The sequence below is a fragment of the Oryza brachyantha genome, chromosome 6, assembly GCF_000231095.2.
Source record: "Oryza brachyantha chromosome 6, ObraRS2, whole genome shotgun sequence".
NCBI classification, from domain to species: domain Eukaryota; kingdom Viridiplantae; phylum Streptophyta; class Magnoliopsida; order Poales; family Poaceae; genus Oryza; species Oryza brachyantha.
Genome location: NC_023168.2, coordinates 82,319 through 102,670, shown reverse-complemented (window position 1 = coordinate 102,670; position 20,352 = coordinate 82,319). Strand labels below are relative to the sequence as shown.

At 40.7% G+C, this 20,352-nt stretch overlaps 3 protein-coding genes across 7 annotated transcripts; all 3 read right to left on the bottom strand.

Moving 5' to 3' along the window:
• Positions 1-4,412: 4,412 nt before the first annotated feature.
• Positions 4,413-7,878, bottom strand: LOC102718557. Of its 3 annotated transcripts, none has more exons than XM_015838801.2 (4): positions 7,767-7,878; positions 5,485-5,718; positions 5,087-5,363; positions 4,413-4,827 (listed from the first exon to the last, which is right to left on the bottom strand). In XM_015838801.2, the coding sequence occupies exons 2-4, from the start codon at positions 5,674-5,676 to the stop codon at positions 4,808-4,810; spliced, it is 489 nt and encodes a 162-aa protein (XP_015694287.1). In that variant the 5' UTR covers positions 5,677-5,718; positions 7,767-7,878; the 3' UTR covers positions 4,413-4,807. The 3 variants fall into 3 exon arrangements, with proteins under 3 accessions (XP_015694287.1, XP_015694286.1, XP_006655675.2); XM_015838800.2 differs by having other exon boundaries at positions 5,485-5,708; XM_006655612.3 differs by having other exon boundaries at positions 5,485-5,703.
• An 82-nt stretch (positions 7,879-7,960) lies between these two features.
• On the bottom strand, positions 7,961-10,350 carry LOC102718276 (U-box domain-containing protein 12). The gene is made up of 4 exons (XM_006655611.2): positions 10,055-10,350; positions 9,844-9,960; positions 9,320-9,733; positions 7,961-9,238 (listed from the first exon to the last, which is right to left on the bottom strand). The coding sequence occupies exons 1-4, from the start codon at positions 10,274-10,276 to the stop codon at positions 8,177-8,179; spliced, it is 1,815 nt and encodes a 604-aa protein (XP_006655674.2). The 5' UTR covers positions 10,277-10,350; the 3' UTR covers positions 7,961-8,176.
• Positions 10,351-14,026: 3,676 nt separating this feature from the next.
• LOC102710503 (sec-independent protein translocase protein TATB, chloroplastic-like) lies at positions 14,027-19,986 on the bottom strand. Of its 3 annotated transcripts, none has more exons than XM_040524808.1 (6): positions 19,728-19,986; positions 16,546-16,664; positions 16,156-16,215; positions 15,964-16,084; positions 14,938-15,066; positions 14,027-14,509 (listed from the first exon to the last, which is right to left on the bottom strand). In XM_040524808.1, exons 1-5 carry the CDS (start codon positions 19,912-19,914, stop codon positions 14,945-14,947), a joined length of 609 nt encoding a protein of 202 aa, XP_040380742.1. In that variant the 5' UTR covers positions 19,915-19,986; the 3' UTR covers positions 14,027-14,509; positions 14,938-14,944. The 3 variants fall into 3 exon arrangements, with proteins under 3 accessions (XP_040380742.1, XP_040380743.1, XP_040380744.1); XM_040524809.1 differs by having other exon boundaries at positions 14,938-15,029; positions 16,008-16,084; XM_040524810.1 differs by lacking the exon at positions 14,027-14,509 and having other exon boundaries at positions 14,976-15,066; positions 16,008-16,084.
• Between the last annotated feature and the right edge of the window lie 366 nt (positions 19,987-20,352).

The following is a 20,352-nucleotide window of genomic DNA, read 5'->3' as shown; positions in this document are numbered from 1 at the left end:
TGGCTCAGTAGTTGAACGGGTGGTGGGCCCCGTCGAACTTCCTCCGTTCAATAGGCCCCCGTCGAACGTCAGACCTAAATTTACGATTTTTTTCGGATGACCTCTACTTTTACGATTTTTTATTAAAATAATATTAATTCTCAAAAAAAATCGCTCTCTCCCTCAGCCTCGTCGGGTCCTCAAACTTTCTTTTGGGTACATAAATTTTGTCTATTTATTTTTATCATAGCTATTTAACTAATCTCGTTAAGTATAAAATATAATATTATCTACCGGTATAATGTTAAAAATCTGCTCCGCTATTTTTTTAAAGAACACAGTCTTCTAAATCAATGTTTAATTATAATTTTCTATTAAAATATATCTAGAAATAAATACTTATTCTTATTATATTATTATTTATAACCCCTCTATACTGCTACCATACATGTGATAACGCTACGACTTAAATTAGTAATGTAAAAAATATTATAAATTATTTCAAATGTAATCATATAAACTAAACATTCGAAGTTGATTGTCTCTCAACTATTTATTAAAGGATAACTTAGTACCTATAATCATATATAACACCGGACCATCCGGTCAGGTAAAAGGAGGATTCTGAGAATCCCCTTTTCCAGTGCAGTTCTTGGGAACGTGAAGTGCTAGTGTGCATAAGGTGGAAGAAGATGAACACTAAAACGTAGAGAAAACGGTAGAAAGAAAGACAGGGATACAAGCAAATTTTATGCCGAAGTTCAGCTCTTTCGATACTGCTCTCCATTGAGGCACCCCTGCGAGCAGAATCCCTCTTGATCCTTTCCCTTACTTGGCTTCCTCCCACAAGGCCAGCTAGGGTTTCTAAGTCCGCACCTTTGGTCTAGCGAATTCTTGATCGACTACCAAGGTCAAGATCAAGTGATTCCGTTCAACCCAAGATCGCACCTCAATCTACCCAACAACCTTCTATGAGCAGGCCCAGGTATCCACTATCAACTTACCTATTTTCTTGCGGAGGTTAGGCAACAACCTTCACAAACCTTTTCGGGCGATCCACAAGATTTGGAGGCTCGCGGGCAACATCTATCCATCTATGAGATCATTCTCCAAAAGTAATAAACCCACTCGCCACCACATGTATCCATCTTCCTCATAAGAACAACCCTCAAGATCTCACTAACCTAAACTACCATCATTAGTCTTGATTCTCTCTTTAATCTCTCTAGGAGTTGTTTAGATTAGTAGGGGGCTAGAGGGGTGCTAGGTTAGCCCTAGGAACCTACTAGTTTGAACAGTAGCCTCACCCACAGCTAGAATCGTAGGATTCAATTTATAGTGCTGTCACGCGTCATGTAACTGTTGGGAAAAGTGTCAGGGGCCGGACCGTCTGGCTAACACTTAGGTTCTAGCTATGAGCAGGGCTTGAACTATCCGGCTCTGACCGGACTGTCCGATCCTACTTCTCCGTAATATCTAAACCTAAACTTTTAAATGACTTGGCTCACCCATGAATGCATGTAGCGACTCATGTGATCCATCTTAATAGTATGGAGATCCTACAACTCAAAAATGAAATTAAAAACTTCTTTTAACTTTGTAGAATTTCACCTTGGATCACGTTAGTTCAATAAATCCGCGCAATCCTTGAAGAACCATCTTTTATTCTCTCCATCACAATTTCATTAGTGCACAAATGCTTGGCTGGCATTGTCATTAATTAACCAAAACTCGCTTAGGGGCTATATGCACTTTCACAAATGAACAAAACAACTGCACAACTATTGAATAATAACATGTAATCCAAAATCTAATTTTTTATGAGTTTCAAAACAAAATTCATCATGTCTTCTTATATTACACAAAAGATATTTAAATCAAATGTTAAGTGGTCATATAATACCTAGGAAATATTTATCGCACGAGTTCTTTGTAGTTTAAAAATATAAGACAATTTTTAACAAGGTGAAATTACTAATGATACTTCCATTAGTTGTGTTTCCAATTCGTTATTATCAAAGGTGCATATATCTTTTAGTGTTAAAAAATATTATACGGTGATGTATTGTTTGGATTAAGGAATTTTCTTATTTCAAAAAAGATGGTGCTAACAGAATATTTTTATAACCATTGATAATCATTCATATTACCAAAGATTTATCTCTAATATTATTGTTCGTGATTTGACTATTTGGACATCATAATGATAGTAGCATAGATCCATGATGAATCTTATTATTAGTATACCTATGGCATGATGTTGAACACAAACATCATTATTTTGCTATAGTTGTCAGTGTTCTAATAGTGTTTCGTCCTAACTTGTGCTAATGTGCATGTCACGTCAATACTGTGATTGAACTTTGATTCTAAATATATACATTGCATATATATAAACTTTATGATTTAAAAGATGGCGAACTCCCCACGGATAAATCCCATATTGGAAAAAAAATGGTGCTAATAGGTTGCATTAACAGGAGATGATTGCCGATGACATATTTATACATAAAAATATTATATAAATAAAATTTCTACATATGTATTCGTAGCAATTTAAACGTCAATGTTGAAAGATAAGCTCTGGTGAAAAAAAACCAAATTAACTCTACATTTAAGATTGAAAATTTAAATTTTTACATATAATTAGAAGCAAAAGCATGGGGTGACAGAAGCCAACTGTCAGTCGTGTAAACTTGATGTGTAAGATTCAAAAACTTGCAAGTAGGGACTAGTTAATGTTTACCCAAAGTACGAGCAACCCGACCAAGATTGGATCCAAGAAAACTTTCGATAAATCCTAACAATCCCATTTTTTCGCTTCTCCTTTAACTTGAATTTTTAACCTTAAAAATTGAATTAGATTTTAGATTTTTTTCATGGTAATTTATTTTAGTCTTGACAGTTAGACCACCAAAAATACGCATATCAATGTTTTATTTACAAATTAATTTTTATTTATAAATGTGTCATTCGACTTTTTACCTAAAAAGATGAACAATCACCCTTCCCTGTCCTCATTCCTCTTTTTCTAAAAAAACATTTTCTCCTTTCTGTTTTCCTCGTCATGTGTGCTCCCTTTCATTTGTCTTCAAACGTTCTCCTCCCACCTTACTGCCACCAGGACGGACTAGAGGGCAAGAGCAGGTTGACGACGTGACTATACCACCGATGAATGGTAGCTAAGGGAATTTATAGTAGAAATCGCTCACTAGAGTAGCATCAAAATTTCGTGTAGACCGAGTAAGTCCAAAATATTTTCTCGCTACATAAGATGGCTCTAGGGTGTCTTTAAATAATTCATATATGTCCATAATATTTTATTTATGTTCATCATATATTTTTAATATATAAAGTAGTCTAATATTTACCATGAACATCCTAAAATAAAAAATATACACAAAACCCCAAAGCCCCATCTTCACTGTTCCATCCCTCCCTGTCACCGCTCCATCCCTTCCCCCACTCTCCTCGGGAGCTCGGCACAAAACTAAACTTGATAACGGCATGAACCAGCAAGGTGATTAGTGCGACTCAACAATGTTGATAAATGTAGACTAGCCTAGAAAGATGTCAAGGCTGAAATATGTGGGTGGCGGATGCGTAACCTCATAGATCCTCGATGTGTCCCTGCACTACCTCTCCTAAGACCACCCACACCTTGCAGAGACTACTTATACCCTCAGTAACCACGTTCCCGCACGGTGAATGTCCTAAGGGTGGTTGCAATAGCACAAGACCACCACCAACAAAGTAGCGGTGGTGGCATCCTAACATGACTTTGATAACATTCGGTCGTGAGACTAAAAAATATCTAAATGTTAAATCATATTAATTTATTTTAAGTTTAAAATAGCTAATACTTAATTACTATTCACTAATAAGAAAACTTATTTTATGTATACATTTTCTTCTACGCTCACCTTTGAACTGCCTTTTGAAGGATAAACTAGGGTGGCTTGACCCTGCCTAGGTCGGCTGCCCCCTTTTATTCATCATATTTTAGAAAATCCAATGGGCTAAATTGTTTACATCACCATGAGCTCAAGCAAATTCCAATTTCAACGTGTAAATATAAAAATGGAACCTACTGAAAGATCTTCACAGTCAACCATAGTAGTTGCTAATCGATGATTCGAGACTTATGGGGGGAAAGGATCATATTTTGAGGGATTGTTTAGATGGGGCTAAACTTTTTAGCCCCATATCACATCAGATGTTTGAACACTAATTTAAAGTGTTAAACATAGACTAATAAAAAAACTAATTTTATAAATGAGTGGTATTCCGCGAGACGAATTTTTTAAGCCTAATTAATCCATAATTAGAGCATGTTTACTATAGCATCACATAGACTAATCATGAATTAATTAGGCTCAATAGATTCGTCTCGCAAATTAGTCCAAGATTATAGGTGAGTTTTATTAATAATCTACGTTTACTATTTATAATAACTGTTGAAACATTCGATGGGACAAAGGGCTAAACTTTAGCCCCTTGTCCCAGACACCCTCTTAGTCCTTCCGCACAATAGTACTCGTACTATACAGCACCGCACTGGTACTTGTTCGTTGATGCCTCTACTCTTGTGCTCTGATCCACGCTCGTAATAAATCGGACGGCGGCCAGTATGTTATTATTATCACCTAATCAACCATTCAAGTTTGCTCATGCCATACTTGGCCGTACAGATTCAAGCATACTCCTGGTCCTGGAGTATTCGCTGCATCATTTATCTGTCTGAAATCTAGATGTTGTCGGTCAGCGTGATCTGCAGCTTGCTTGTCTGGCCTCCATCATCCTAAGGAACGGAACGGATCAGTCGAGTTCACAGCTCCAGCACCACGACTGCAAATGAACCAAAAATCATCGTTCGTTAGCTAGCCGTTAAAGTGTAATAAATATACACACTACTGCACCACCATCTTTTTTCTTTTTATAAAGATTAAAAATCAACTTATGAGTAAAACTTATAGTGATTTAAAAGCAAGATTGAAAATATAAACTACGATGAAAAACTATGAATTAATTTTATATTTAAATTTTTGTTTATAAGTGTAAGCGATGTCTTAATTATACAAGATTGTTAGCTAGGGAGGGAGCTCACAGTCTGAATCGGTGGTGATCCACTGCGCCGTCCGCTGCTCGTCCCTTACGCCTGGGACTGGGGCCGACCAAGCCCGCAGCTGGTGTTGCTGGCTGGACGTCGACAGCACCTTTGCCGGCGCTGACACGGCTGACAGAGGTGAATACATAGCCGACGACGACGCAGAGGCAGAGGAGCAGCTCCCGACGTCCCACTTGAAACTCAGCTTGCTCGGGCTGTCGTCACCCGCCTTGCTGATGCCTCCGCCGCCATCCCTCGCCTGGAAGCTCAGAACCTTCTGCCATCCATGCGAGTCATTGCTTCTTATTGTCAGAAAAAAATCCAAGCCAAAAATCCAAGCAAGTAGGAGTATTATCAAAAGATTACATTGTTGAGTAGTAGTATGTAGGAATCATTACCTTCCATCTGCTGGCACCAGTAGGCTGAGCAGCCCGCCTGAGGAGCTCCTTCACTCGAGCCACGGCTTTCTTCCCATGCACCATCGTCTTCCTCGCGCCGTCCACCATGCCGCCGTTCTCCCTCCACATCGGCAGCACCTTACAGCCCATCACTACAGCGCCGCCGGTTGCAGGCTCGCCAATGTGTCCCATCTCTGACTCACCACCTCCCTTAGCTCCCTAGCCTAATTAAGACTGTTAGCTGCTGATAATACCATTCATGCAGATCAAATCATACCATGATGCCATCTCCTCCCTTTATACTCCACAAGCAAACAAAGGTAGGATGCACATGCATGCGTCTTGGCCACTGACCACCTTAATCCGTAATTTGTTAACAAATTAATGCAAGTTGACACCCCCTAGCTAGCAACCGATTGTGGATTATCGGAGTATCCATGGTCTATCATAACTTAATTTTGTTTTACCAAATGCACCAAGCCAACTGGGAACATCACATGTGAACGTATATAGAATAATATCACAATACATGTTCTGCTAGCTAGCTGGTTGTAACAAGAATCTTGATTAGGTACACACAGTAGTAGTTGTGGTCAAAGGACAAAGCTGAACACTACTGCATCTGCATGTACCATCCTCAGGCTGCCCGGTATTTAGATCTTCCCAACCCAACTTGCTTAAAAATGTTTAAGTGAAAGGATTAGATAGTAGCATTATCATACACCACAAATAGTATTTGATTATTACTCCAACAAGAGGGCAGTGACAGATGAGATGAGAAAGATTAAGCAAGCAAGCAAATAATAAGCGCATGTCCTCTGTGCTGCTTAGGTTGGCCATGTGGTTGCGGCTGCATGTTGGTGCGTACATACTACTACTGACATGACATGCTGTAGTGAGGAGAAAGCTGGAGCTATTTGTTAAGTAGAAAGTAATGCGACCTGATGAACTTTTTTCTAAAAAAAAGTTCATCGCGGTTCAAAGGTTGAGAGAATACATGCAGTTCATTTTTATTACTAGATCCTTTCACCAGAGTTCATGCCATAGCAGCACAACTCATTATACAGTATAGTATGGGGTTATATTTAGACTATATGCCAGAGTCTGGTTACATTGTATCTGTTATGTGTCCTTCCCATTTTATTTTAGACTAGAAATGGGTTCGGCTAGAACTGGCATGAATTACAGAGAAACCAGCACGACAACACTTGTCCCCACATGGGTGGCATGCATGAAGACCAACACTCTACTCTGTCCCAGGCACTCAGCTCTTTATGCCGCAGATAAACGACCAGATCCTCAGATCCTCATGTTCTCAAAAGAGATTAAATAAGAATGCTAAGACAGCACTGACATGGTCCGAAAGGACCAGATCATGCGAATGAACAGGCATTTCTCGACACCTAGTTATGGTCTCAACGTGTTGTGTATTATCACATACCACAAGTGCAGTGATGAAATATGATTACATATCCTCCTCCTGGAGGCATGTATCTTGCCTTTACCCTGTCTTTATTCACATGACTTCTTTTATTTTCCCTGCGTCCTAGTAAGAGTGTACAAAAACATCCGTAAATGTTCATACTATAAACCAATAACGTATTTTGTGCTTACTCCACAAAGTAGAACCTCTTAAAATTAGCTACCACTGAATTATGCACCGTGCTGATCCATGTGCTGCACTCAAGCAACAAATTTCAGCACCTTCTTGTCTTGGTTTTTCTGTCAGATTTGTGTCTAACAATTATTTATTTTTCATTAAGAGATTTGAAATCATAGACAACTGTGTCACTCCTTCCTTATTGCCCCATCACCGCGGTTTTAGTATGTTACACATGTGTCCAAGAACTGTTATGAATCTTTTGATTGCAAAACAGATTTAGTTATATGTGCAATGACACCATTTATTTTGTTTGATTCCATTAAATAGTAACAACCACTAAGTAAAGATCTCCTAGTTGGTTGCGTGCATATTCCAATGGGCAATGGGTATAGGTATATACTAATTTAGGAACACTGAAGGAATTGAAGGGTGCGTGCATATTCCAATGGGCAATGGGTATTAGCCAAAGGCTTAGATGACATGCTAATTTTCTAGTATGTCTTATCCCGTTTGATTTTCATCAAGCGAAAGAAATACTGCTCATTGCTTAAATAAGACAATGTGATAATAGATGCATATTGTGGGTTCATGAAACCAATCTACAAACAAGCAGAAGTAATGTGATGAAAAAAAAAAAGGATAGTTATATGAGGAAACGATTTTCTAACATGTAACTTACTTTGAATGAAGCCACCAAATGCATTGCCCAAATCAAAGAGCTTCCCCAGAAAGAAGCAACTTTCAGTTTCCATTTCGCTTCAAAGAATCCTGCTCAACAAGCAGACAAATGCCCAAAAAGGAATACGCGTTTGCATGCATCAGATCTGAAACAATTGTAGCCAGCAAACTGCAAAGCATGGATTTTTTTTCTAGTTTTATCAAGTACACGGAAGTGAGTTACAATATATATTATACAACACTTTATATGTTTATGGAATTCTCTTTAAAAAAATCTGCCTACATATATATATATATCAAACTTCAACACTATTCAGAAACAATTTAGTATTTATGTGTTTTAAGTGTACAATGGGCTATAGCTATTAGACAACCACATAATCGAATTTCAACAAATTAATGTTGTCTGCTTCATGCCTCATTTGCTTGGCGCATGAGTTCAAGGATGCTAGAAGCTTTCCTCTTAGCACGATCTGTGCCAGTTTCTGACAGCTCCTTGAGTGCATCCTCCGCTCCAGCTGCCTTTGCAGCCAATGTCTGCTCAGCATCAGCAGAACAGAGCAACCACAGAATGGCTGCAGCGTTCTCCCTGTTGCGAGGAGATCCAGTTTTGATAACCTCGATAAGTGGAGGAATAGGCTCCGACTGCGCGATCACAACCTTGCCTTCTGGGTTGCCTGCAAGAATTGACAGAAGACTAAGTGCCTCGTCAATCATTCCCCCCGTGGGATCCACCAAGAAGTTCATCAGATGGATGACGATTCCAGCTTTCACTGCGCGGACCTTATTTCCCTGATATATGCATAGGTTAAAAATTGCTGTCGCAGCATCTTTCTTGCCTCTTGGGCTCCCATCGCACAGAAGGTTGATGAGCGGAGTTATTGCACCAGCAGCACCAATGGTTACTTTGTTTTCATCAACAACTGATAAGCTAAACAGTGTGGCTGCTGCATTCTCTCTGGCTTCCATGCTCCCAGTTTTAAGCACTTCCACTATCTTAGGAATAGCATGAGAGTCCACGATGCTTGCCTTATTGTTTTCATGAATGGAGAGGTTCAGAAGTGCTGTTACTGCATGTTCCTGTGTCCGTGGATCCAAAGAGGAGAGCAGGTTAACCAGCAGTGGGATGGCTCCTGCTTCAGCGATGCATATCCGGTTGTTGACATTTCTCTTGGCAAGCAATCGTATCTCACCTGCAGCTGCCCGCTGCTCATCTTGGTTCCCACTCCTGAGCCTGTTCATTAGCGAGACCAGACCAGCATGGTCATAGTCAGAACTTTTCGTGGCCTTCTTGTCGCGGGAATTCTGTTTGTTCTTCGGAAGCTCGATACCATTGACTTCACACCATTGTGATATGAGGCTTTTGAGGACAAAGTTTGGGGTCAGTGAAGTATGTGAGAGGGGCTGCTGCGTCTTAGGGCAGGTTTTGTGGCCAGAATCAAGCCACTTCTGGATGCAGGATCGCTCGTATGTCTGAAAAGAAGACAAGTGATGGTCAGTGAGAACGGCGTAAATTTGTCAGACTGAAATCGTGGTTGAATATACGACATGTACCTGGCCGCTAGACACAATGACAGGGTCCTGCATGAGCTCAAGGGATATGGGGCACCTAAATTCGTCTGGGATGATAGGAGACCTATGCTTTATGGAGGCAGACCTACTGGCAAGAGCATCGTTGGTGGGATCGTCAGTGACGACGCAGTCCTTAAGCTTCTTGAGCAAGGAAGACATGTGGTCGACACAGCCATCGGGTTCGCCGGCAGTGGAAATGACCATGTTATGGAGGGCGATGGACTCGTTCTTCATGTCAGCCATGGTGTGCAGCTGCAGCCTGTGGGAGATCCTGGTGAGAAGGGCGGGGTCGGTGGGGTTGTCGGTAAGAGCCCAAGCTAGATCCTTGGAAAGCTGTGTATCCGGGGGATCCGTCCTTGTGGCGGCTCTTTGGAACTGGGAGTGCACGAGCGCGACCTGCAACCATCCATCCATCCATAGTTTACTACTAGTTAGTTGTTGGTTCAGGTTGGTGCGGATGGGGATGGGGATGGGGATGGGGATGGGGATGGGGATCGGAGTTGCACCTGCTCGTGGACCTCTTGGGGCATGTCCAGGGTTTTGTAGGGCAAGGCATCCAAGGCCAGCTGAATCTGCTTGTTGACAGCTGCAAATTCGTCGAGGAAGGCATCCCCTCGCATGGCCTGCAACACCACCACCATATGCTTACATTACATTGCATACATGAGCCCCTCCTACTCCTACTCCTAGGCAACAACAGCTTCTTCGATACGGTACCTGGTCGATCTTACTGCCGTCGCGGACCTTGCGGAGGAGGTCTCGTGCGGCGGCAAGGGAGTCGGCGAGGGGAGGCGAGGAGTCGGAGGCGGCGGCAGGCGGGAGGTGGTCGATCAGCGGGGCGAGGAGGCGGACGCGACGGGAGAGGTCGGCGCAGGGGCGGCGCAGGGGCCCACGCGGCTCCGGGAGCGCGGCGATCTCGTCGGCCACTCGCTTCGGCATCGGCGGCGCTGCAGACACAGAGAGAGAGAGAGAGAGAGAGAGAGAGAGAGGATTTGGATTTGGTTGTTGATCCGGTCGCCCCCTCACCCTGAGATCGAGAAGCACCAAAGAGAGAAGACGAAGACCAGTCAACGTTGATTGGGCTGGGCCTAGCCGCGTCTCCCCTCCTCCTCCTCTACTACTCTACTCGGCCCAATTACAGATATTGTTGGGCTGCCCCCTCTTTCTCCTTCTCATCACGCCACGCCATGTCTCCGTAAACAATATATACGTATGTTCCTAATATATTAAATTTTTATAAATTATATTATACTCTCTTTATGTTAAATGGTGCACTTTCAATTATTTTTTATTACATAAATTTTAATTTGGAACACCCTTAAACTCATATTTTCACTTTAATTAATCCACGTCAATTTACAATTTAAAAATAATGGAAGCTTTATTGAACTCAATCAACTACATACGGTTTGGACCACCCTTAGTAATTACTAAACCCTTAACCACGAAAAACCTAAATTTACAAGGTTTCAAACACACAGAGATGATTATCACATAGAATTACCACGATAAATAAGGAGGTACGTAACCCTGCAATATCATAATCCTAGCATGGATAAAGATATGTCAAAGGCCATGCTTTTTTATTTTTTTCTTCAAATTCATTGATATATACTAGTTTGCGTTATTATAGTGAAGCTTAAAAAACATCCGTGTGCTACATGTCAATGACTTTCTTATCTACATACTCGTTATGTCCGTAAAATAACCAAATCATAGCATCTCGAGACAACCCTGTTAGTGAGAAGAAAAGACAACGATGCACCTCCTTAATGTACAACTATTGGAGGGTAGGTGCGTAGTAGGTATCAAAGTGATAAAAACTTATTAATTCCTATATCAAGAGATGTAAGGAATAAGAATGTAATTTGCTCTACGGCAAAACTTGAACTATATGGCCATTTTGCACATCGTCTAACACTTAAGGGTGTTGGGGGGTATTGATTGACTTGGAAAAAACCAAACGACAAAGTTAGTAAAGTACATGACCGGTTCTTAAATTTGTGGTGCGACACCACTTAGCACTTAAACTTGTGGCGCGATACCACTTAGCACTTAGGTCTATAAACTTAGAAAGTACATGTTTAAGTCTATGAACTCATTTTAACGTCTAAAATCATGGACCTTTATGGAACATTAAAACGGGTTCATGGACCTAGATGGTACATTTAAAACAAGTTCATGGACCTGTATGGTACATTAAAATAAGTTTATGAACCTAAACGTGTATTTTCTAAGTTTATGGACTTAAGTGATACCGCGCCACAAGTTTAAGGACCGGCTATGTACTTACTATAAATTAAATAATTTATGAATAAAACTCTTATGTATGTGTTCGCCATAAATCGTAATCTAAAAGCCAAGGTTGAAAAATATACTTTGATTAGAAAAACCCAAAATCTACTAAAATTTTAAGGTTGAAAATCCAAATTTTGGTTTACAAGCATAAACAAAAGCAAAAGGATGGATATCTTAATTAATCACTCCATTTGAGAATACAAATGCATACTAGCGTGTTACATGTCTCCAGCTCTATCCTTTTATTACTACTGATTTTGTTACGATGTACTATCAACAACTATCAAAATTAAAACCATATGAAAACACTTTCAATTCAAACATGAATTTCAGTGATGTTACATGCATGATAGAAAAACGCATAGTCCTATACTTTTAGCCAAAACTATTACGAAAAACAAGGACGTCTAGGTTCCCCTGCAGAGACAGATAGAGGGAATACATATATTAACATGTATACATACCTGAAGAATGAAGAATTAACATGTACTCCGGCCAGCATGTATACATATTGGTGGTCTTGCATGACACTGATCAGTCAGTCGCTTGTTTGCAGATGCAGCATCATCAGGATTCGTCATGCATGCAGAATCAATATACATATGTGAATGCTGATAATGCCGCACCGGAAAACATCGACGGTCTCTCTCTCTCTATATACATATATATAAGCACATGTGTATATATGTGCGCTATTAACGGTTCATGAGTCGGGAGCTAGTAGCTATATTTTCACACACATAGCTGCAGTCAAATCGATCTGTGTTATTGTATTGAAGCCCGAAATACAAATTAATCTAGCAAAGGAGAAGGAGAAGGAGAAGTAGTGGAGATCGATGAGATTATGCATGCATCCATATGATATGATCTGATCTGATCGCCAGGCCGGATAAGAGGGAGGCCGGCCTGGAGCTAGGCTCGGGGCGATCAATGCGTGTAGATGCAGCTATCTGCTGCTGCTATATATAGCCAGAGAGAGATTCAGCAGCAAGAGCTAGGAGTAGCTAGCTAGCACTTGGAGATCAGATCATAAGAGGAACGCTAATAATATAGCCAACAAGCTGGCTATAAGATTTTTTATAGCTTTTTCTTAGCACATCCATATATTAGTTAGCTCTTTATCATTAATACATGACTCACATGTCACTCTCACATAGTTTTTTGGTTCCTGTGCCCGAGCTGGCTACAAGCTTACAGCTTGCTTACACTCTCTCTCATCCTCTCTCTCCTCCACATAAGCATATAGCTAACTTATAGCTTGCTATTATACTTGCTCTAATATACAATACGTTTCAATCTATCAATGTCTAACATTTTGATTTAAGCAATACTGAAGTAGCTAGATATATATAATACTCCCTTATATGTATTAGGGAAATTAGATTACTTTCTTCTCGTCTAAAATAAAGAATCACCTTAATACTTGTTTCTACTCTCATCCAACGAAATACATATATACCGTTAAATTCTATATGAATAATACAACTATGATAAAAAAGACTGTGTTTTCTACTGGGTCCTGGGTGAAAGCAGATACATGTATAAAAATAATTTTTACATCTTCGATGTGAAAAAAGTAACTAAACCCGGATGCATGTTTTCATCTGTATTATATATAATTCTGAATATATATATATAGATACACACGATCGATCCGGTACCTAGCTGCAAGTTGTCACGCGCGTAACTCAATGCAGATTATATACCTGCGACTCAAGATTTGTATGTCGCTGTCGTCGTCCAGCAGCCTGTCCGGGCTCCAGACCATGCACTTTGTTTATGTAGTTAAGTACTACTAGTACTAGCATGTACTCCAGTACAGTATACTATGTAATTAACCAACTGTCCATCAGCTACCTAGGAGTACCTTACTATGTCCTCAGGTGGAGCGCATCGATCTCCTCAACATTTTGTAAATAAATCACTATGTTTTCAATCTATTATTATTTACAAATTATATAACCTGGCAGATCTGCAAGATGCATACAGCCGGCTGCGTACAATTGTTTTGGAATTGAATAATTTTGTTAGAGTGAGGACAAACAGCACCTGAACAAATTACTAGTTAATTTAGCTAGCTGCAACATGCATACATGGAGCCATGGGTGGCCGGATCATATACTTCACACTAAGCTGAGTAGTAATTGTAATTTTGTTCTACAGTACTGTACACAGTCACGCATGCGCACTACGTACGCTCCAAGTTCCAAAGCCACGAGAGAAAAAATTTAGGCCAGGTTCCACCGCCCACGGCCAATCCCAGGTTTCATCCTGGCATGGATCCATGAGTTGAAAGAAACCGCACTTTAATAGAGCTAATAACTACATATTAATTACTATAAATTTACTAGTAGTATGTAAGAGTGAAGCAGTGCCAACTTTAATTTCTCACTGGCACCAAAATAACAGAGACCATGATTCAAACATATCATCCATCATTCCATGCATTACTAGCATCTCCTTTCACATTAATTTGCTATCCGCTCCACCTTACAAATCAAGCTCATCAAAATGGTTATTATGCTCTTACGGATGACAAGCAGATCAAACACATACACACTAATGACAGCTGATCGGTACAGACAGACAACTAATTACTAATATCCATTCTACATTACACAGCAACACAACACGGCTGACCAAGCCTAGTAACCTCAAATCAGCCCCTCTGCTCCCACCCAGGCACCCGGCTACCCAGATTAAATCAAAACTTCAAAAGTGTTCCCCAGAGCATCATTCTTAAGTACATCGCTATGCTTCATCCCTCGGTTTCCGTCTTCTCAGAATTGCTAGGACTGGGCTCACTCGCAGCACCAGCGCCATCATTCCCTCCTGATGAAGCACCTCCATTACTCTCAGAAGCATCCGCTGCTTCTGAAATATGACACAGCAGAATCAAGTTAGCTTGACGAGAAATTCGTATACAATTACTTTCACATAGAAACAAAGTAAAGACGAATAGATGATAACAAGCTCCCTGTAATAAGCTTATGATAATACACAAATTCAGAGCAGAAACAAGTGCAGTCATCGGGAACTTTAACAACTGCCTCAGCAATCAACACACATAATGTAGCCAGCAGCAGTGTTGCTTCCATTATGATCTAGGCCTTCCTGGCAAAAATAGCAACCAATACATGCTCATAGGACAATAAAGTCCTAATAACTTGGCACAACACAAATGAGAATTTTACACCGTTGGAAATGTCATACATCATAAGAGGTTATGTACAACTTATCTTATGAATGCCAAACATATGTACCTAATTGAAAAAAAAAAGGCACAAAGAAAATGTCATGACCTTTCTGCTATGATGGAGGAGGTTCTTGAGTATTCCATGCAGCAGCTGCAGACGCAGATAGTTGTTCTTCAGTTACTTTCATGAGTTCTTCGCTGGTGCAAGGCACAACCTCAGGCTTATCATCAGAGCCTTTTGTGTTTCATGAAAAAAAAGGGAAAGACACCATTACAATGCTTAAGTCTCGAATCATGGGGCAAAAAATGTATGCTTGCTAAAGACTTTTTTTTTGGGAAGCCCCAACGGGGTGTATGTATTAATTAGCAGGAGTAAAGAAATTTACAAAATACAGAGAAGCAAAGGGGCAGGGGGCGGGGGGGGGGGGGGGGGGGGGGGGGGGAGTGGCGCCACAGGTGGCCCTTGGGAAGGCACCTACAGGGATTGTCCCAATATTACGTTAGATGGTTATCAACTGCCTCTAGATGCCTAGGCATGAGGGTGGACAGGCCCGCTGCCCCGCAGATGCACCAGGCGTGGATTTCTTCTGTGATGCGATCGAGTAGCCCCTGTATCGTGGATTCTTCTCTTTTGAAGACCCTGTTGTTGCGCTCCTTCCAGACTTCCCATGAAACTAGCATGATTAGGGATCGCAAACCCTTTCTGAGTTCCTTGGGTGATGACTCTACGCCCTGGATCCACCAGTCATTTAACAGGGGTATCCCTTGGGGATCTCTGAGGCTCAACTGTCGGTTACTTGACCTATCAAGAACCTCCCGCTAGATGCGGCGAGTTACCAATGCTTGCTAAAGATTTGGAGTAGTGTCAGACCCTTCTATGAATATCACCTTAGTTTTTAACATTATTGAGTGAGAAAGCATCATAAGAGTCTAGGACTGAATCAAATGGTAAATAGTTAGCCGGAGCTAAACAGTAACAACCAAAGGGATCAGAACATTGCATATCAAGGTTCAATTGTGGTATTTTACCGGTGTGCATGACTTTCCAGTAAGGACTTCAAGATGAATGCTTTAAACTAATTTTGGTTTAATTTCCCCCAGAATAACGTCAGGAACAGTTAAATCAACTAACTTGTGTTGATAGCAGGTTGCTGACTATTATTCATGGTTGTAGACCTGTAATTTGTCGATGGGGGAACCTCATCAAGTCCAATTTCCTGTCCAAGAGTGCTCTTGAACTCCCTTGAGACATCCTATGTGCATAAAAACTAAACACGTCACATCATGTATCAGGGAGTAACATCTGAACAAGTCACAAACCGACCTGCAGCTCTCTAATTGTTGGCTGGAAAGCACGCAAAGTCTTGCCCAAATTCCTGGCTACCTGCACACAAGCAAGCAAGTGAGACTTATTCATGGTCGTTGTTCTAGGCTTCTAGCAAGTACCACCACATGTAAAACTAAGTTTCATTAACAGTGGTGTAAAGCAGACAAGAACATAGGACCTATGTTTAGTAAAGAAAACACATACCACACAATATTTCAAACCTTTGCAGAATGCCTACCACGATCTGGGCAGTACAAGCAATAGGTTTAGAAACTACAGGTGGCTAGAAGATGGTGCTAATGTGATTTAGCAAACAGTTAGCTAGAATGGGAAGTAGGACAATAGCAAAAATATAATGTGTGTAGGCTTTGTTGAGAAAGATTATACCTCTGCTACTTTGGGGCCAAAAAATAACAGAGCAACCACTCCAATGACCAGAGCTTCTGAAGCTCCAACTCCAAACAAAGAAGCGTACACACCGGTGCCGCGACTTCTTCTTTTGCTCTCTACATTTAAGAAGTAAAAATAAATACAAATGCAGTTACATGCTTTGGTTATGAAAGTAATACCTGCTAGAGATAGTACTTATATTCTTCAATAATGGAACAGGAAACTAGGTGTTCGTAGGAATATTTTAAGAGGTTGGAATGCTAATAATAGAAGCATACAGAAGACAAAATCTGGTCGATCAGATTGAGAACCTAGACATTCAAGAAGATGAGGTGGGGTTAGATCCAGAAAAATGGAGAGAGAGATATGAATTGGAAAATGCTTTAGAAAATATTTATGATTGATGGGGGTTGCTAATGGCAGGAGGAGAAAATGCTCTACAGTTAAGCTTATGGAAGAGGATAGGATCATTTCAGGCCAGAATTACCTAACTAATCATATGGTAGAGTTTTATAATTCCTCATTTAGAACTGATCGAGCTTCAGCTGTTCACCTGGCTCCTTACATCTAGGCTCAGTTTGGTGGGTTGTCAGAGTTGGAAGGAAAATATTTCATCAGACCCTTTTGCATGAAAGAGTTAGATATTGTAATTAGGGACACAAAGCTGAACACAACACCTGGTTCTGATGGTTTCCCGATTCAAGTTTATACTCTTCTGGGAAGTGTTGAAACCAGACCTTTTTGAGATGTTTATCCTGCTTCAACATAATGATTTAGATTTGAAGAAACTGAATTACGGGATTATCTCCTTAATCCCTAAAGTTTATGAAGTTGTAAATATTAACAATTCAGATCTATCCGTGTCCTCAACGAGTGTGTTAAAATCTTTACCAAAGTTGTGACTAACAGGCTTGCTGAGGTAGCTAGAAGAGTTATTTTGCCCACTCAAACAAATGTTTATCCCAGGTAGATTTATTCTGGAAGGGTGTGTTATTCTTCATGAGGTTTTGCATGAGCTTGAAACTAAAAAGGAAAAAAAGGATCATTCTGAAGATAGATTTTGGAAAGGCTTATGATAGAGTTAGATGGGATTTTCGTTTTGAAGTTCTCGAGAGGAAAAGATTTCCTTGTAATTGGACTAGTTGGGTCAAGGCTTGTGTAATGGGTGGCAAGGTTTGTGTGTGTTAATGGGCAAAAGAGCAATTATTTTAGTACTCAAGAGGGGTTTGAGAAAGGGTGATCATTTTTCTCCCCTTCATTTTAATCTTGTTAGTGATGCTCAAGCTGCTATTTTTGATAATGCTAAGAATAGCAACATAATTTCTGGTTTGGTAGCTAATATTTTAGATAAGAGAATAACTCATCTTCTCAATATGGTGATGACACTGTGATCTTTATTCCCTTTGATGACAGAGAGATAGCTACTACTAAATTTCTTCTGTACTATTCGAAGAGATGTGTAGTCCTACTAAAATTTTGTAGATGATTTTGAGTTTGTCCCTCAAAAATTGAATAGGTTAGGTACCTGGCAAGCGAGGGCTATTAAGTTAGAGATTTGCTTCTCTTCTGCCTGAAGAGATTCATCAAAAAATGGATAGCATCAGAGCTTTATTGGGAAGGGGTAAATAGCAAAAAGAGATATCATATGGTGAAGTGGCTAAATTTGGCCTTCTCTAAAGAATTTGGAGGCCTGGGGTTTACTGAGACTAGAAGTATGAATATAACCTTATTGATTAAATGGATTTTTAAATTAGAAGATGGTTCCAATGAGAGTTTATGTACTGAGATGTTGAGGGAAAATTATCTGCAGCAAAGAGTTTTTTTCCCTCCAAATTGGTAGAGGTGATCATGTCTATTTTCCGAGTGATGTTTGAATTACTAAATGTCCTCTTAGGATTTTGTATGATGTATGTAATGAGAAGAAAACTCTTGTAAGAGAGGTGATTAGAGATAGAGGCAATTGTCTGTCTTTCAGGAGAAATTTTGGGTTTGAAGAAGAAAAGGCTTGGAATGAATTACTGAATTTGATTCATCAGGTTGTCATCTCTGATGATAAAGAGAAGCTAGTTTGGTCTTTGGATTTTAAAAAACAGCTTTCTACTAAATACTTATATAGGGAACTGAATTTTAGAGGTGCGGTGGATGAACAAAATGAGAGATATATGGAAAGCTCAGATTCAACTGGAAAATAAACACTTTCTTTGGTTGGTCTCAAGAGATAAAATCCAATCTGTTGCTCTAAAGAATATGGGATGGGAGGTTCTGTTGTTTTGTCAAATTTGTGGTGGGAAGGAAGATGCTAATCATATTTTGTTTAGATGTCCTATAGCTGTCTTCCGTTGGTGTGTTTGCAGGGATGCCCTGTAAGCTGGTCCAGTGTTATCCTCCATCGTGCGCTGCACTGTAAGCTGATGGTCCCAGCAAGTTTTTTTTTTTTTTTTGGTCAAACATTTGTGCTTTCTGAAAGCCTGATCCTCTAAAAAAAGTGAGGTTTTTACCTGTGTGCCATTAAAAAAGATGGTGCCGGCACTAAAAAGTTCAGTCTTCCCTCTATGCCATCGTCGAACTTTATCGCACCCTCCACGCCATTCCGTCCGTTTCTTGTGCTAACGGTGGGTATCGACTGGTCAAAATGACACAATTGCCCTCAGGGTTGAGATACAATGTTGACAAGTTGGTTTTCCTCTATGCCATTCGGAGCATAACTGAAAGACGCAGTTAACCTAATTAATAGAGGATTATGGGAGCCAACTTGTTCACAGAATCGCCCAAACAAATACTAAATGGATTGGTCAATGTGATTACAGTTGGTTTGCGAAAGTAAACTATCTTACACAAATTGGCCTTCAGCAGCTAATATCTGGACTCCGAATTAAATCACCTTACTGGCTTGAGGGCAAGAAGATTTGGAAAAACGATTGTAATCCTGATCGGGCGCTACAAAATTGATTGCAGAGACAACAGTAACCATTTCAGATTTGACAAGGTAATACTAAATCCCAAAATTTGACTGGACGACGTCTTAGTAAAATCGATCCAGGGAGAAATAGAGATAGGATCAGTTCTACTACCCATACACAATCAGGTCAAGCCACATACGAGAGCTCCATCAAAGATGAGGGACCAGACTAAACCGGAGGAGCTAAATTTCTCACTCAACCAGATGCGGAGGAGCTTACGAGGCAGCACCGGCGAGACGCCGCCGGCGGCCGGAGAAGCAGCGGCGGCGGCGACGGAACGCGGCTTCGGCCTCGCGTCGGCGGAGGAGACCACCACCGTCGTCGGCGGGTGGTGGTGCGCGGGAGGACGAGCCCCGGCCACCGCGAGGCGGGAGGCGGCGGCAGGCGCGGTGGCGGTGGTAGCCATGGCCCGTGGGGCGGGGGATCGAGGACTCGAGGTCAAGGTGGTGGGGGTTTAGGGCAGCTCCAACGTGTGATAAGCAGGTGCACGAAGGAGAGAGAAACACGTGTGATAGGTGCCATATATTGGAGCAAGGGTGCTAGGCTAAATATTTTAAGCACTTATTGCTTATTTAGACCACTAGTGCTTAGATTAAAAAAATATTTTAGCTAAATATTTATTTAATGTTGTATGGTAGAGAAAGGTGGGAAGGATGGCATCTTTTTATTTCAGCGGGTTCCACCTTAGTCTAAGATGTATAAGTCTAAACATTGGAGCATCATTTAATAAGCTAGCACCTTATGATATGTATAGTTTTAGGACTTACTAAGAAAATATACGCTAGAGATGCCCTTAGGAGGTGAGTCAGAAAGTGGGTCTCACGCTGTTCGCCACATCGGCAGG